Source organism: Vicugna pacos, chromosome 34, assembly GCF_048564905.1.
Source record: "Vicugna pacos chromosome 34, VicPac4, whole genome shotgun sequence".
Lineage (NCBI taxonomy): Eukaryota > Metazoa > Chordata > Mammalia > Artiodactyla > Camelidae > Vicugna > Vicugna pacos.
The window spans coordinates 4,212,582-4,230,170 of record NC_133020.1 but is presented as its reverse complement, the minus strand read 5'-3'; the positions used below and the strand labels follow the sequence as shown (position 1 = coordinate 4,230,170).

The 17,589-nt window shown below is 36.1% G+C and overlaps 1 protein-coding gene across 13 annotated transcripts in view; it reads left to right on the top strand.

Annotated features, from left to right (window-relative positions):
• The window catches only part of CCDC91 (coiled-coil domain containing 91), a 225,084-nt gene that overhangs the window by 155,559 nt on the left and 51,936 nt on the right, over positions 1–17,589 (top strand). For all 13 annotated transcript variants that reach the window (XM_072954296.1, XM_072954295.1, XM_072954294.1 and 10 more), the window contains one exon: positions 15,820–15,933. In XM_072954296.1, coding sequence (XP_072810397.1) covers positions 15,820–15,933 — 114 coding nt within the window. The remainder of the gene's footprint in view (positions 1–15,819; positions 15,934–17,589) is intronic.

The window sequence follows — 17,589 nt, the reverse complement described above, 5'->3', positions numbered from 1 at the left end:
TAATAGACAAAGATTTTAATCTGCTATTATAAATAGTGCAAAGAACGAAAGGGGACTATTTCTGAAAATTTATAAGCCCTCATCATATATATTACAGGTATGTGTGCTCTTCAAAAACCAACACTAGAATTTTTTGAAAAACTGCTCTATTAAATTTTCAAAGTGCACCCTCTTTGCTATAAAAACAAGGTTGCATGTACATGAATGAGTACTTCCCTTCCTACCGTACAGTGAAAATGTAATATATGTGTGTACAAATATATATATATTACATATAGTTTACATTTTGTGTATGTTGTACATTTTCACTGTATTCTCTAAGTGTCTTAGTATCACTTCTTTATTTTCCATTTATTTTTCTCTGTTATGTGTATGGATAATTTCTTCTATTGTATCTTCTAATCCACTAATTCTCTAATTTGCTTTTAAAAACCCATCTATTACATTCCGAGTTACACCTCTTTTATTTTTTATTTTTCTAGAATATTTATTCATTCATTTATGTCATTCAGATGTGTCATTTTGTTTATTTCTGCTTAATCTCAGAATCAGGAGATACCCTCAAGACAAATCAAATTTGAGTGGCTGGGCTAACGTGTCTGTCTTCTTCCAGATCATGAAACACTATTTTTAGTATCTAACAAGATCTTTGATGCTTGTAAGATATTTTGGTTATTTTCTTCTATTTGGATCGGCTTCTTTAGTTTTCTAAAGCAAGAGTCTTGGTGTTAATTACATGTACACCAGTATTAGGAGTCCCATTGTTATCATATTATGAGGCAGAATTTGGAATCCCTTATTTATCATAACACAAAGGAGAAAGAGATACAAAATGAAATGGAAAGATGGTGTTTTGAATTACTTGTTAGTTTAAAACTTTAATGGCAGTATTTCTTGGTGAAAAGTGCACATGGCTTGGGCTTCAACTTTGGAAAGGCAGTGCTAAGTTAAGGACTTGCCTGAGCATGTCTAAAGGAAATTGCTGTATGTGACCATAGTCTTGAAAACCCTCTCTAATAGCTAGCTTTTTTTAGGTTTTGTTCTTATTCTTGGATCCGTGAGAGCCGTGAGAGCTGGAACTTAGTATGCCTTTCACATACCAAATTCTTTTGGGATCAGTACTGCTGGTAGAGCCTTATCTGACTCCATGCAGATTTGTCAGCGTAACGTAGCCAAAAGTCCATGCCCACCAGACCTGACGTCTTTCACCACTAATACAGGCTGCCCGTCTCCTCCTCCCTTCAACGTGCCCCAGCTTTCCTGCTTGTGACCTAATGTGCCTAAAGTATGGTCGAGGCATCTGGTCACGTCAGTGTGTGAAGGTTAGTCAAGCTCGTTCTTACTTCATTCCTTTACTGAAGGCTTTTGCTAATAATGTTCAAAAGAAAAAAAGAACTGATCCTGAAGCACAAAATTGTATTAATCTGTCATCTTTAAGAGATTCTTCTTCCTCACACTTGGAGAAAATGATCCTAAATCTTAGTGTCAATAATTTTCTACCTGATATAATCTCCATATGGGTTTTCAGGAAAAAAAAATATTATAAGAGATAAATAGGTGAGAAGTTAGGTAGACTAACTGTCAGGAAAGAGTGTGCTTGTTACAGAATAAACCACAATGTGTATATATAATCTTGGATTTGGTCTGTGTTACAGTGTTTTCTAGAGGGACACATTTGATAGGAAAACTTCTGGAAAGGATTCGCCTTTCTAGATGTATTGAGAGCATCCAGATTCATGGAAAGAGGTCAAAATATCAACATTAATAGGTATCTGGAAGAATCTGATTCCTGCCTATATCTCTTTGAGAGGTTCAAGACGTCAGTGGAGGAAGTAACTGCAGATGTGGGGGGAAAGCAAGAGAAGTCAAATTAGAAGTGGAGCCTAAAGATGTGACTCTATTGCTGCAGGCTTATGGTAAACCTTAGGTGAGTAGGGACTTTTCTTCTCATGGATGAGCAAAGAAAGTGGTTTCTTGAGATGGAATCGAGTCCTGGTGAAGATACTGTGAAGACTGTTGAAATGACAACAAAGGAGTTAGAATATTCACAGAAATTGAGCTGGCTGAAGCAGTGGCAGGGTTTGAGAGGACTGACTCCAGTTTTGAAAGAAGTTCTGCTGCATGTAGAACACTGTCAAACAGCACTGCGTGCTCCAGAGATTGTTGGTGAAAAGAAGAGTCAGTCAGTGCCGCAAACTTCGTTGTCTTACTTTAAGAAATTGCCTCGGCCGCCGCAGCCTTCAGCAGCCACCACCCTCATCAGTCAGCAGCCATCAACACTGAGGCCAGAGCCACCACCAGCAGAAAGATTACAGCTCTCCGAAAACTCAGATAATGGTTAGCATTTTTTAGCAGTAAAGTATTTTAAATTAAGGCATGTACATTTTTAGACAGCTTAATAGATTATAGCATAGTGTAATCATAACTTTTATGTGCCTTGGGAAACCAAAAAATGTCTGTGACTCGCTTTATTGCAATATTTTCTTTATGCCGTGGTCTGGAACCAAAGCCACGATACCCCCAAGGTATGCCTGTATGTGAAATTCTGGAGAAGGCAAAGCTACTTTGAGAGGAAAGAAATCAGCAGTTGACGGGGAGGAGATGGGGGCACTTTTTGAAGGTAATAGAAATGTTTTAATCATAATTGTGGTGGTAATTGCATTTGACGGAATATATCAAAGTATGTATTTTACATTGATGAATGTTACTATATGCAAATAATATTTTCATAAAGCTGACTTTCTAAAACAAATGATTATAAGAATAAATTATTGGATAGACAGTGACTTCAGAGGGTGACTTCATTTACTATGGTGAGGAAGGATTAAGTTTTATGGGGATAAAAATTCCAGTTTGCGCATACTAAATTTGAGGTGCCGATTCATAACCCTAGAGGAAATGTTGAGTAGGCAGTTAGAAACATGGCTCTGGGGTTCAGGTGACTTGTCAGGGCTGGAGACCAAAATTTGGGATTGACAAGCATATAGATGATATTTAAAACTGAGTAAATAAAAAGAAAATTGTTCTGGACGACACTCTGCATGACTTTCTTTTATGGAATGTGGCCATTTTCTAACTAGAAGGAGACGATGTCTACTTCAGATTAGCTTGTACTAGTGGAGACGGCCTCACACTTCTGATTGTTGCGTTTCAGATGAAATTGGGAAGGAATTAAAGTTACTGATGCTTTCTGCATCACAATCCTGTATCACCCAGCGCTGAGTGGCCAGCGCCTCGTCTTTCTGGGATGCTCAGAGCCACCAGCACAACAGCGGGTCCTGCCGCCTCCTGCCCAGCTCCTGTCTGGTCTCAGGTCCCAGCACTCATTCTGTCCGCCAGTTCCTTGGCACCTGGTTGGGATCCGTCCACGGAGCCTGAAGCCCTCCTGTCCGGGGAACAGACTGCTCGAGCACTGCCTGGACGGCCGACTTTCTAAAGCCTGGAAGCTGTTTTATTAATTCTAAAATGTAGATCGCTTCACAGCACTCAAATGTTTCCTTAATTAACAGAATTCTCAGAATAGGGCTTGTAATTAGCCGTACTTAACATCTGTGATCACTAAGTCACACTGGAGATGAGGGGAGGACAGCGTGTGGCAATGAAAGCACAATCAGTGTAAACTGAACCACAGCTACTCCTGAGAAATGCAAGGGACAAGTCAGCTGCTGCTCCCAGTTGACTTCTAGCTTTTCTCTGCATTTGTACTGACTTTAACTGAGGTGAGAAACATTCAACTGTGACAGAAAACACTGCCTGATGATTGTGGCACATACTTCTGCAGCATTCTTTGAGAGATGATTTTGTTTGGCCTTGGGCATAAATTAAGACCAAGTCATAGTGGTGATTTTAGGCCTGTACTTTTTTTTCTGATCTATTAAGAAGAAAGTTTATGACTCTGGCTTATTTGATTTTCATATTAAATTAATTCTGTGCCCCTTAAAAATCTTTGTTAAAGAAAGCACATTTGTTATTGACACCGAGGGAGCAAAGAGAAGAGCGTCATTAATTTTGCTGGCCTAGCAAAGTCCTGTAAAAAGACTCCAGTCCGTACAGACACTTAAGCTATGTCTGACGTTGGAAGCGCTTCATAACAGTTTATAACCACAGCCGCTGTAATTTGGGGTTATGTTTTCCCCCAAAGCCACAGACATTACAATCAGTGGTTAAATTTTCTTTAAAAAATTTAGCATTGCCACCTGACTTTTCTTTTAAAAAAGGAAATAACATTTCTATTTTAGCTTAGCAGGCCAGATAGTTTTACAGCGCTGAAATAGTTTTTCTGTCTTGACGTACTTCGTTTTGATTCATTAGTTTGTCTTAACATTTTTTACTTCCAGAGTTTTGGTACTAACCTACTTAATAAGTATGGGTAAAATCTTAATTAGATTTTAATTGTTTTTAATTTTAACTTAATCTGGGGACAAGTGAACACCACCACATCAACTTACCTTTTCATCTGTCAAGATTTTTCCTCCTATTACATTCCCTATTTCATTCAGTGATATAACCATCTACCAAGTTACCCAGTCCAGAGGGTGAATTCCTCCTACACTCGTTCTCTTTCATCCCCATTTTCATACTTTTTAATCATTAAAAGCTTTCCCATTTTACCTGTTAAATAATCCTTAAGCATATGTACTTCCTTCCTACCTGCTGTCATTGACTTATTTAGGGTCCTCTTTGCTTATGTTGACCTCTTACGTAGACGTCTTCGCTTCCAGTTTGTATCCTTTGTCTCCTTTGTCTCCCACTTTAACTTCTTCAGTGCCTCCCCATAGCTTCTGGGGTTATATTAAGGCTACTTAGTATGACCTATAAACCTTTCAGAGCATGAAATATAAATCTTTCAGTGACCTGGTCTCTGCATCTCCGGCTCATCCTCTCCGACTCTGCTTCACGTTTCGTGCTTTTAGTACCAAACTGTTGGTGCACGCACCACGCTATGTATGGTGTTGAGCCTCTAGTCCTACTGTGCCTTCAGCCCAGAGTGTCGCTGTTTTCCTAACTTTCAAAACCCTCTCTTTCTTAATAATTTAGCTTTTTTTTAATTCAGAAAACTTATTTTTCTACTTCTCAGATGAAGTCTAGTGTTCTTTCTTCTTCATTGGCATTTAGTATAGAATTCTACCACTGCCCAGCTGTATTATATTAAAATACCTTCTCCACTAGATTACAAGCACTTTGAAAGTAGAAACCAAGTCTTTAACAAGCCACAGGAGATTATAAAGTGATGCCGGACCACCACTGTTTTAAGGAGACACATTAATTTTTTTTAAATGGACTTGATCTCCAACAACACAATTCAGCTCTCTTAAAAGTTTTGGTTGGTTTTAAATGAAACATATTACCAAAAGCAGCATCACCAAAATTAGTGCTTTGGGCATTTCATGATTCCTTTGTAAAAAGTGTTCATTAGATAGTCTGTTGGGTGACAAACTTAGATGATTCTTACCATTATTGTTATTCAGTGAAATACTTAGAAAGTAATCTGGGAGAAACAAGGACAATTAAATTCAGCTTCAGAAAAGTGTTTGCTTTCGAACATTACAAGGTTTGTTGTAAGGTAATGAGTGGCTGCATGAGTACAGGTAGACTTTTTAGGGGAAACAATGTATTATACACTGATATCTGTGTCACAAGTTTCAGTATCAGCTGTTTTCCAACAGGACTGCAGACTTTTAATGAATCCTTTGTGCAACGATATCATTATTCCTGTCCGCAATGAAGTATCATGTGACAGGAGAAAAAAAATGTTGAATGTGTAACAAATGTATTGGAATCTATAGCATTTAAAGACTAAATAATATTTTATAGAACTGGTTTAAAGGGACAAAATCTTTAATTTGTACATCTCTTCTGTGAGTCAGGAGTAAGACAAAAGACTATGGAAAAAAAAGTATAAATGTTTAAAAGAACCAGAGATAATTTATAGAAGCGAGATAGATAATATTAGAATTTAAAGCTTAATGAATGGAATCTCTTACTGTACTCATTACAACATAGCTTATATAGGACTAGCTTTACACCAAAAGTAACCATAAATGTGCTACAAAATATATAAAATAATTTACTGAAGGCCTTGTCACTGTAGAGCAACTAATGCAGATGGGATTGGAGGAGCTACAAGTCTTGAGAAAATGGAAACACTCAAGATGAACTTTACATTCAGGCTTTAAAAGCATTTTCTTTTTTGCAGCATGCAGAATTAGGGCTCAAGCAGAAAACATATGTCCTACAGCGCTGATGAGGCAGAAGGCAAAGTTCAGGCCTGCCAAGGGGCATATTTTCAGAACAAACTCTTAGAATAACAAAAATCAGTTTTCAGATTACCCCCAAGTCACTGGCCAAATTCTCAATTGCATATGCAGAGAGCAGGACTCTTAAAATCCAGCAACAGCGAAAAAGAAGAGCTGAGAGGCTAAAGAGCTGACCAGATTCTTTCAGGAACTTAGGTCCTGTGAAGGTAGAAGAGCTTTAATAAATCAAAGGCTTTCATTTGAGAAAGCCTGAAGGGCCTTCCTCCTTAGACTAAAGGCCACAACCTAGGAATTAGGGCAGTTTACAAAAGAACATGTAAAAGGCTCCAGTAAGCATATGAAAAATGGGCTCAGTATCACTATTCATCCAGGAAATGTGAATTAAAATCACAGTAAGTTACCAGTATACCCCTGCCCTGCGTATGGATATGATTAAAGAGACTTGACAGTACCTACTGTTGACAATGATGTGGACCAACTGGACCTCTCATACATTCTTGCTGGGTGTAAATTTGTCTACTCACTTTTTAGAAGTGTGTGGCAGTTTTTACTAAGTAGCTCAACACATATATACCCTGATACTCACTATTTCCTTATTATGTATACACCCAACAGAAATTAGTGCTCATCCCACTAAAAGATGTTTAAAGGACTGATAGATCTTGCTTTCTTCATAATAATCCCAAATGGAAACTTTCCAAATTATCTGTTATTGGTAAAATGGATGAATAAATTGTGATATATTATTTTCAACATTACACCAAAAAAAAAAAAAAAAAAAGACTAATGATGCACTCCACAGTATGGATGAATCTCAAAAATATTATGTTGAACAAAAGTTGTCACAAAAATATAAATACTACATGATTCATATTTTATGACCTTTAGGAACAAGAAAAAATAATCTATGGTGATAGAAATCACAATAGTGATTGTCTGTGATGGGGAGAAGCACGTGAGAACTTTCTGTAGCATGTAAATGTTCCTTTTCTTCATCTGGGTCGTGAGTAAATGGGTGTATTCACATGTAAAAACCCACTGGTTAATGTTTGTGCATTTCACTGTGTGTGACATTTAAAAAGCTAAGTACAAAGGAAAAAATAATGCAGTCCTCATTAAAGTAGGCATTTACTTAAAAAGTTGTGAGAAGCATCTAAAGTATTACTTCAGAGGAAAATCATAGCATCATATACTTAAATTAGAAAATAGAAAAGACTGGAAAATAACGGACTAACAGTTTATTAAGGAAGATAGATAAGAAAGAATAGAATAATCCAAAGAAAATAGAAGTAAAGAAAAAAGATGATAACAGAAATTCATGACACAGATGGAAAAGCTTAGAAATACTGAATTGTCACTTAAGACAGAAAAGTCACAAGTCTTTGACAAGGTTAATGAAGAAAGAGGGATGTTACTAATGAACATTAGCAAAGGAATGAATAAATTGATCTAATGTAGATGCTATACAAATTTTAAATATGATACAGCAATATAATGAATACCAATCAATTGTAAAGACAAAAATCAATTGTAAAGACAGAACTGACACATGAAGAATTAGAAATGCTAAATAGTTCTGTAGCTGTAGTTTAAAAATACTCATTTATCTCTTAAAAAAACATGTAAATACCCCCCCCCCCAGAAGATGGAGTACAATTTCCCTCCTCTTCAGTGGCTTAACTTAGTTGTTCATATCTAATTAATAGATTATAGAAAGGGAAAAAAGGTTAACTTTAGGTACCAGTTTAACCAAATGATCAAAGTTAAATATTGCCAGTGATAAATAATGTTTAATGCCATGTACCCCCTGATATGATACAGTGAGAAGCATGCTTCACCTCTATGGTATTCTTCCCCAAAATTGATAACCTCAGTCTAGTCATAAGAAAAAGAGATGAATCCAAATTTCTTCAAAATACCTGAAAAGTACTCTTTAACAGTGTCAAAGGAATAACAAGGAAAGACTGAGAAACTGTCACAGATTGGAAGAGACTAATGACCTGTGACATCTGAATGTCACATTTTACCCTGGTTTAACCCAAAACAGAAGAATGGCATTATTGGAAAAACTGATGAAATATAAATAAAATCTGTGATCTATTTAATATTTTATATGATATTAGTTTCTTAGCTTGATAAATGTGCCATAATTATGTAAGATGTTAATACTAGAAGCTAGATTATGGGCATATGTGGACCCTTTGCAAGTTTTCAAGTAAATCTAAAATTATTTCAAAATAAAATGTTTAATGTATTTTGTTCTAACATGTATCTAGTTAAAAAGAGCATTTTAATCTTCTCCCTTCTAAAACCCCACTGAAACAGAAACTCTGAAATGGAGCCCTAAATTAGGAATGGAGATGACTGAGAAGACCAGTGTACACTGTAGAAGTTCTAAAAGGCTTACTAGTTACAACTAGTAAGATGTCTCTTTAGAAGGAAAATGAAGATGAAGCTTCAAATAGAAGAATGTTTGAAAGTCTGTTTACTGAACAGTTGGATCCCCACTCATCCTCTGCCAGTCCTGACAGAAAACTGGGGTTAGTTCTCTGGGAACAAAGAAAATGGAGGGTCTCTGGACCAGGGACCACCAAGCACAGTTGAGGGTATAGATGCTATAATGAAATGGGGTTGGGAGGACAGCAAGGTGAAAAGTTTATGCTGCTTATTAAGAACCTGGGCCATTTTTCCCATCACAGCTCTCAGAATGCTGGCAACCAGACAGGAAATTGGAAGATTCTTTTCTGAGGAATCTCGACAGCCCAAGATAAAAAACCTAAATATATTGGTATCAGAAATTACCCCAGAGAAACAACCCAGCCAAATTTCTCTGCTGTTTAGATCATAGTCCATAAACCACAACTGCAGGCACAGAGGTGTTACTCAGCATTTAACTGCTCTGGTCTTTAAACATGAGCAGATGGTCAAGTCTGAGCAGATAGCTTCTCATGAAAAGCAGGGAATAAAAACAGATTCTATGGAGATATGAAAAGTTAAAAAATAACCCCGTCATCAGTTTCCTCAGAGGTAAGAGAAGATGTTGCATCTATGAAACAGGAATAGGATGTTTTTTAAAAGTCAAACAAAAAGATTAGAAATTAAAAATACAGTAGAAAGTTAAAAACAGCAACAACAGGAGTCAGAAGACAAAGTGGCAGAAGTCTTCCAGAGAAAAGCCTATAAAAAACTACAAAGAAGTGGCAAATAGGAATGAAAAGACCAGAAAATTAGGCAGTGAGTTCAGGAGGTTTATTAGCTAAATCATTGGATTTTGAGAAGTAAAAAACAGAAAATAGAATGCAGGAAATAATACTGTAGTAGTAGAAGTAGAAGTAGTAATAGTGGTAGAAGCAGTAGCAGTGGAAGTAGTGGTGGTGGTGGTGGTAGAGGTAGTGGTGGTAGTAGTAGTAGTAGTAGTAGTAGTAGTAGTAGAACTAGTTGGTGGTGGTAGTAGACGTAGTAGTAGTAGAACTGCTAGTAGTAAAAGTGGTGGTGGTGGTGGTAGAGGTAGTAGTAGAAGTAGTAGTAGTAGAAGCAGTGGTAGTAGTAGAAGTAGAAGTAGTATAACTAGTAGTAGTAGAAGTAGTAGTAATGGTGGTGGTGGTAGAGGTAGTGGTGGTATTAGAAGTAGAAGCAGTAATATAACTAGTAGTAGTAGAACTAGTAGTAGAAGTAGTGGTGGTGGTAGAGGTAGTGGTAGTAGTAGTAGTAGTAGTTGTAGTAGTAGTAGAGGTGGTGGTGGTGGTAGTAGTAAAGTAGTAATAGTATAACTAGTAGAAGTAGAAGCAGTAGTAGTAGTAGAAATACTAGTAGAAGTAGTAGTAGAACTGCTAGTAGTAGAAGTAGTAGTGGTGGTGGTAGAGGTAGTGATAGAAGTAGTAGTAGAACTGCTAGTAGAAGTAGTAATAGTATAACTAACAGTAGTAGAAGCAGTAGTAGTAGTAGGGCTACTAGTAGAAGTAGTAGTAGTAGAACTACTACTAGTAGTAGTGGTAGTGGTAGTAGAACTAGTAGTAGAACTACTAGTAGAACTACTAGTAGTAGAAGTGGTAGTAGAGGTAGTGGTATTTGTAGTAGAGGTGGTGGTGGTAGTCGTGGTAGTAGAAGTAGTAGTAGTAGTAGAAGTAGTAATAGTAGTAGTAGTATAACTAGTAGTTGAAGTAGAAGTAGTAGGAGGAGGAGGAGGGGTGGGGGGGGGTGGCAGTTGTAGTAGAAAAAAAAAAATCTTCCATAATATGTGAGTTTCTAGTTAGGCCTATACCTAAGTCTGTCATGAATTTTTTAGAAACGGGTTAAAGAAAATGCATAAAAGTTCTCAAAGACGGAGAAAATTTATACAAATGATAAGAATCGGAATGTGATCAGACTTCTCAATAACCTTTAAAACTGTACAAATTTCCAACCTAGAAATCCACACTTAGCCAATCTATAAGTGTGAGAGTAGAATAAAAACATTTTCAGACAAAGGCGATGCCAAAACTTTTACTTCCCTTGTGCCTTTTCTCAAGAATCTTCTGGAGGAGGTGTTCTCTCAAAACGAAGGAATAAACCAAGAAAGAAAAATCCAGTAGTTCCTGGAGAGCTGAAGGCACAGTTCAAGAGGGATGTAGTGAATCCCCGGGAAAATGACTGAGGGAAGTCCCAGCATAGATAGCTGTGTAACAGACCTAGAGGGCAGCCAGTCCAGGCTGGAGATGCGTCCAGCAGATACGTCTCCAAGAAGATAAACACCATAGAATGCGTGGTATCTTTGAACATTCTGGGAATATCTTTCAACAATTAGATGAGAATTTTGGAATTAATGTACATATTTGCCCAGGCCAGTATACTGTGACTGCATTGTATCATTCCTGAGCTCATGGTTTAAGGGACTGTACATGCATTCACTTTACTTTGCAATTCTGTCCGGCTGTTACGTGAAAAATCTTGAGCTGGTCCGCTGGAGATTGGGAGATCACGAGTAGGGGAAGCAAGCCTTCCTGTAGTAGGCCATTCTGGTAAGAGGGGCCACATCAGATCCAGCAGTTGATGGCAGGTACAGGGGACAGCCCAGCCAAGACCAAAAGAACTGTCCAGCTGAGCCCCGCTCAGACTGCCGCTTTGCAGAATCATGACCTAAGTCAGGGACTGGCAGACTTTTTCTATGAAAGGCCAGAAAGTAAATATTTCAGGCATTTATAGATCAAGAGGCTTAATTGAGAATATTTTGTAGGTGCTTACATAATAAGAGAAAAAGCAAATCTTCAAAAATTTTTAATTGATGAAATTCAAAATACAGTAATAACTTTTATGGTGTAGATCTCCTAGCAAATGGAATCCTCTTTGGGGAGGATAACATTTTGTTTCATTGTGATTCACTTAGGTAACCGTATCAAAAATGGTTGCAAAGACTCATTTATTAATGTTAATATGTAATGAGGTTCTACACATTTCATCTTTAAGAATGTCTTTCCTACAGTTAGATGCTGGCAAATATTGATATCAGTCAATATCAGCATATGATTTCAACTGTGCATATTCACTTGAGAAACAGAATTAGGTTCTTCTATTAGTATTTTCCATTTAGCATGTCATTACAGTGCAGATTAATTACTTCCAATTGAAAGTTAGATGAACGCTCCTCAGTTGCACAGTAAATGAATTTTGAAATACGGAAAGTTCATTTGCACTTGGATTCATGTATGAAAAGCACTGAAGGAACTGTAGCCTGAGCTCATAGATTTGTGTAGAACAGGGGTCTCACCATTTTTAACACGGGAAGTGCATAAAGCAGCTTGACTTGACACTCTGACACTCATTTTCTAAGGTGCATTTCCACAACCGTGGGCAACTTTTAAAATAATACATAATTAGATAATATGCATACATCATATATAAAAACAAAGATTAAGTAAAGCACACAGTTGCCCTAGAAAATCTTTGGTACTGTGGTTTACAGCCCACAGACCAGAAGTGAGCTGATTGCTGAGACTTGTTTCCCGTAAATAATTTAGCTGTGTTTGTCATCTTTAACTAAAGTGCACTGATAAAGAAAAACCAGAGACCATTTACAAGTTCATGATCCTGTTTTTTCACTGAAGTGTGTGGAGGATTTAATGGATACTAAAGCATAACTATACTTATATCCAATGAGGAGAAATTTTCAAATCTCGTACACAGTATTGTATAAGCTTTTGGCCCTAAATGACATTTATCATGACCTGTTTCATTGTAACAGGGTAGAAACTGATTCCAGGCATTCCTTTTTTAAAAATTAGTATATAGAACTTTTTCTTCCACACTTAAAAACTAGTTATATAATCATCTGGATATGATTTCTTGCAAATATTTTATTTTTAGATAAAATATTTATGGTGAGAAGTGTAACATTTATTTGAACAAATTATGACATATATGCAAATGTTTTTCACTCTCAGCTATTTATTTGAGAGATTGCTTCTCACCTGGAGGCGATTTAGTGCGTAGATGCCAAGTACGCTGCTTATGACAGGACTCCCAGCCCCACCCCAGCAAGGAACTGTCAGCAGTGCCAAGACTGAGAAAACTTGCCTTGGAGGATATACCATGTTCCAGTGGTTTGGCCATTACTAAAATATTCTGGAAAATACTCTTCCAGAATTGCCTATTTGAATATACTCATGGGTGGCAAATCTTCATTCCTTGTGAGGTATATTTTATTTTAGACTAATTCTCATGACTCACAGGGACAGTGTAATTCACTCATGGAATTCAGTGAAACGTGCAGGTAGATATTCGCAGACACTTGAATATATGCACACAAAATTCATTAATCATTTCCTACTAATTCAGAATTTGATCTGGTAAGAAAATGGAAAGTTTAAGCTTTACTTTTGCATCGTATTCAAAGATATTTATTTACTGACAACTAATATTTAAGGATGGATTTCACAACTTTGACTGTCACCTAACTCCCAATTTGGGAGGAAAGAATCAATGGAAAGTTCCTTTGATTCTTTTTTTTTTTTTTTTTGATTTTTTTTTTGATTCTTTTTTTTTTTTTTTTGATTCTTTGTCAGCTCAAAATTTAGGAAAGGAGGATCCTCAGAAATGTGGACAGAGCAGACAATTTACAGCCTCAGCCCCCTCCCCCCACTCAAAATGTTAACTGAAGAACATATTGGCTAATTCTTCATGTTTTTTCTGGATATATCCCTTTTATTTAAATTGATGCTTTTGCCTTCGACCAAACAGATCTGGTCAAATTTACTATGACCCTTACTAGATAGAAATTCTGATTGATACTTAATATGGTATGGGTTTACCTTTTATATTCAAATAATCCAGGTCTACCGTAGTTTTAAAACTATAAAACCCTTGAAAACCAAGAATTTTTATAACTCAGCTGTTGACAAAACCTATCCTCAACTGATGTGAAGCTATTTATGCTTTTAATTTACCCACATAGTGTAAATTATTTGTACCCTTCACTACAGAACAGTATGTTTTACTTCAGAGGGCTTAGTAATACATGCATTATTTGTTGCCTTTCTAACATCTGAAAGTTTTCAAGTTTCAAATTAATGTGAAACCAATAGGATTATAATACTGTAGATGCTCTTATTTTACCAGTTTTTAAAAATGTTTTTGTTGAAGTATAGTCAGTTTACAATGATGTGTCAATTTCTGGTGTATAGCACGTGCTTCAGTCATATAGGAACGTACATATATTTGTTTTCCCATTCTTTTTCTCTGTAAGTTATGACAAGATATTAAATAAAATTCCCCATGCTATACAATATAAACTTGTTGCTTATCAGATTTTGTGAGAATCCGCCTGTATTTTGAAGTGAGAGACACTGCCAGATTGCAGTGGGTGTTCTGTGCGATGCAGTGGGTCTGTAGATGTAATTCTTGGTGGATTTGTGGGAGAGGGTGAGCTGTGAGTCGCACCAATCTGCCATCTTGTCTCAATAAATAATAGCAATTGTCAAAGTCACCATTATAGGGATTTTCAGATATTTTACTTTTATATATTAGGGAAGGGATCTAAAAAATGAGTATACCAGTGTTAAAGTGGGAAGAGAACATGATCAAGTAAATGATAAGAGAGGATGTGTATATTGCTAATATTTCTATGAAAAATGCTGTATGTCGTTTAGTAATCTTTTAAAATGCAAAATAAAGTTAGATATCATTCTCCCTTAAATCAGCAAGGATTTTAAAAAATGATGAGTCTAAACGTAATCAAAGGTGCAAGAAAACAGCTATTCTCATGGACTGCTTATGGGAAAAAATTATACAAAATGTCAAAAGCTATAAGAGAGCTCAAAAATTATGTCCATCGGCCAGAATGATTCTACCTCTTGAATTGAAAGTAAGTAAATATCTAACGTGCACCACAAAGATACATACATGGCTGCTCATCACTGCTTTGTTAAAAACAACTGAAATATCCATGAATAAAGGTTGATAAAATAAATTATTATAATCCTAGTAATCGAATATAAATCATAAAAGAATATATAGCTGCTTTAAAATATTCCAAATATAGTTTAAGTGAGAAATGCCAGAGTTACAAAACAATGTGTACAGCGTGAGCCCCACCCTCTTTATACTCAGTTGTGGAGGGTGTGTGTCTTGTTCTGTGTTCATATTTTGCTGTATTTACCACTTTCTTCAGTAAATATATTCATAGTAGAAAATTTTTAATGTTGTTTTACATTTTCTAAACAAAAACATGCATACACTACAGAGTGAAGAGTCCTCATGAATAACAAAATGAAGGAAACCTTCCTGAGGAATTTCAAGTCATTTTCTAATTGATTATGTGTCCAAAAAAAGGATGGTACCTGTGTACACAAAGGGAAGTTAGAGGCGTTTGTAGCATTCATCCAATCCATAAGGCACTATGTTAGCAGAAAATAGGCCTGGTTTTTGAGAAGCATTACCTTTCTTTTTCAGAATTTTAGCCTGCTTTCTCTTTGTCTGAAATTTTGAAATATCTTAGGATTCCCAATTGCTGTTTCAGTAAATTGGGGAAACCGCTTTTCTCCCTGATTTCTCATTTCAGATATTAGCGCACACGGTGGAATTTTTGCCTCTCATTCCTGGTGTCCAGCTCTCAACATCTTAACCTGGCAGGAGGACCAAACTAGCTCTAAATCTTGCCACCCAGACCACACTTGATTATTGTCTGATGGGAAATTAAACGTGAATAAAACAGCCTAGAGCATTAGGGTGTTCTTGGAAGAATAAACACAAGCTGGAAGTCTTATGTGGATAGTGCAAAGTACAGGAAGGCAATCAATCATGTAAACATCAAATGAAAGGGTGGTAAGGAAGTCATTGGAGTCTGTCAGGCGCTCCCTGCAATAAATGGCTTATTCCATTTCTTTCCCTTTCACTCACTTTAGAAAAGTGAATTCTGTGGAATCTCTAACAGAACCTACAACGTTTTTGTAAGTTCTTATTCCTGTTTAAAGATGTGCTTTGAGCAGAATGAGCGCCACCCATTGAAGGGGGTTTTTAGTTTATAGAAAATGGACACAAAAAGGTCACAGTGCACACCTCCCTGACTCTTGTTTCATCCTCTCACAAACAGGAAACTGTTAAGGCAGCAATAATAGAAGAGCAGAAGCGTAGTGAAAAGGCTGTGGAAGAGGCAGTGAAGAGAACAAGAGATGAATTGATAGAGTATGTAAAGGAGCAGAAAAGGGTAAGTGTTCACTGGAGGGTTTTAATTTGTGCTTCCATAAACTGGAACATTCGCTTCCATCCTGTGACATGAAATTTTAAAGTACTAGAATGTCCTTTGTCATCTAGTTTAGGAATTTTTATCTGATCATTTTTCTGATATAATTATATATTCTAATAGTTATGTCTATAAACATAAATTCCATCTGTGAACAAAAAAAGTACACTGAATAATTTCTTGCTAGACTCCTAAAAAGGACCTATAGCATTTCCAATGTAACTTTACACCTATGAAGAAAGTAGACAGTTGTATATTTTTAGTGTTTTTGCCCTAAGTTTGTTATTTCTTACAATACTTGTTGAAATTTTTATGCAATCTTTTGGCCTTCTGACTGTGTTAACAGCAGGGTGGTTCTAATAGACTTGATTCCAGTTATCAAATAAAGGCTCTTCTGCCATAGTTCCATTTCAAAAACAGGATTCAGATTATGCTTATCAAAATTCAGAGTACATGTTGAAGCTTTACAAAATAAATGACATTTCAGTACAATATGGTTTTACTGTGAGTCTGAGCAGTGGCTGAAAATAATGGGTCAAACTTAATTTGTAGTCTTTTCAACAGATCTTTATTCTTCTTAAGTAGTGACCAAGATGAGAAACACCTAAGATGAGATGTTTAATGGTAATCTCTGTAATAAGCATATTGCATTACAGTCTATTATGTAATGAATTATATGGTAAATTTTCTCACATGAAATATTTTATATCTTATTTATATGTTTAGTATAACATGTTCTGTATTACAAAGTAATATATTTAAGGACTGTATGTTATACAGTATATAATATTAGGTGTAAATATATAATATACATATAAATAGATTTTGTGATGTTTATCACATGGTACCTAACATAATAAAAATATAAATAAAACATAGTACGTATGAGGATATTTGATACATAACATCTAAACTTAATTAATTGTGGTCAAAATGCAAATAAAAGATCATTCTGCACTTTACAGTGAAGTAGAAAGCTAGGAGTGTAGTAAAAACTCTGACATTTTAGTTCCAGACTCTTGATCTGAGGTCAAGCTTGGCAGGATACAAAGAAAATTCTCACCCCTCAGAAGCTACCATTAGGTTTCAACACAGGTGGTTGTCAGCAGAGTAAAAAAATCGCTAAGTAGGCTTTGCAGATAAATTAATCACTCACAGAAACATTTTATGTGGGATTTAATCTCTGTGCACGTTATCTCAAAGCGTTTTTTATTTATTTATTTGTTTGTTTATTTTTTATTGAAATATAGTCCGTTTACAATGTTATGTCAATTTCTGTGTACAGCACATTGCTTGTCATACATGAATATATATATATTAATTTTCATACTCTCTTTTACCGTAAGCTACTACAATAAGGTTCCCTGTGCTACGCAGTATAAACTTGTTTATCTACTTTATATATACCAGTCAATATCTGCAAATCGCGAACTCCCTAAAGCAGTTTCTCCCAAATTCCCAATAGGTCCCTAACCTTTTGAAGAGAAAATTCTGAGCCGAAAAATAGTCAATTGACTTTTCAGAAAGTGATATACTCCCAGAAAATTCCGATTTCCATATGTATTCCCCAGGGAGTTTTGTGTTAAATAACCCGGTTCAGAAGTAGTCATGCAACAAAGG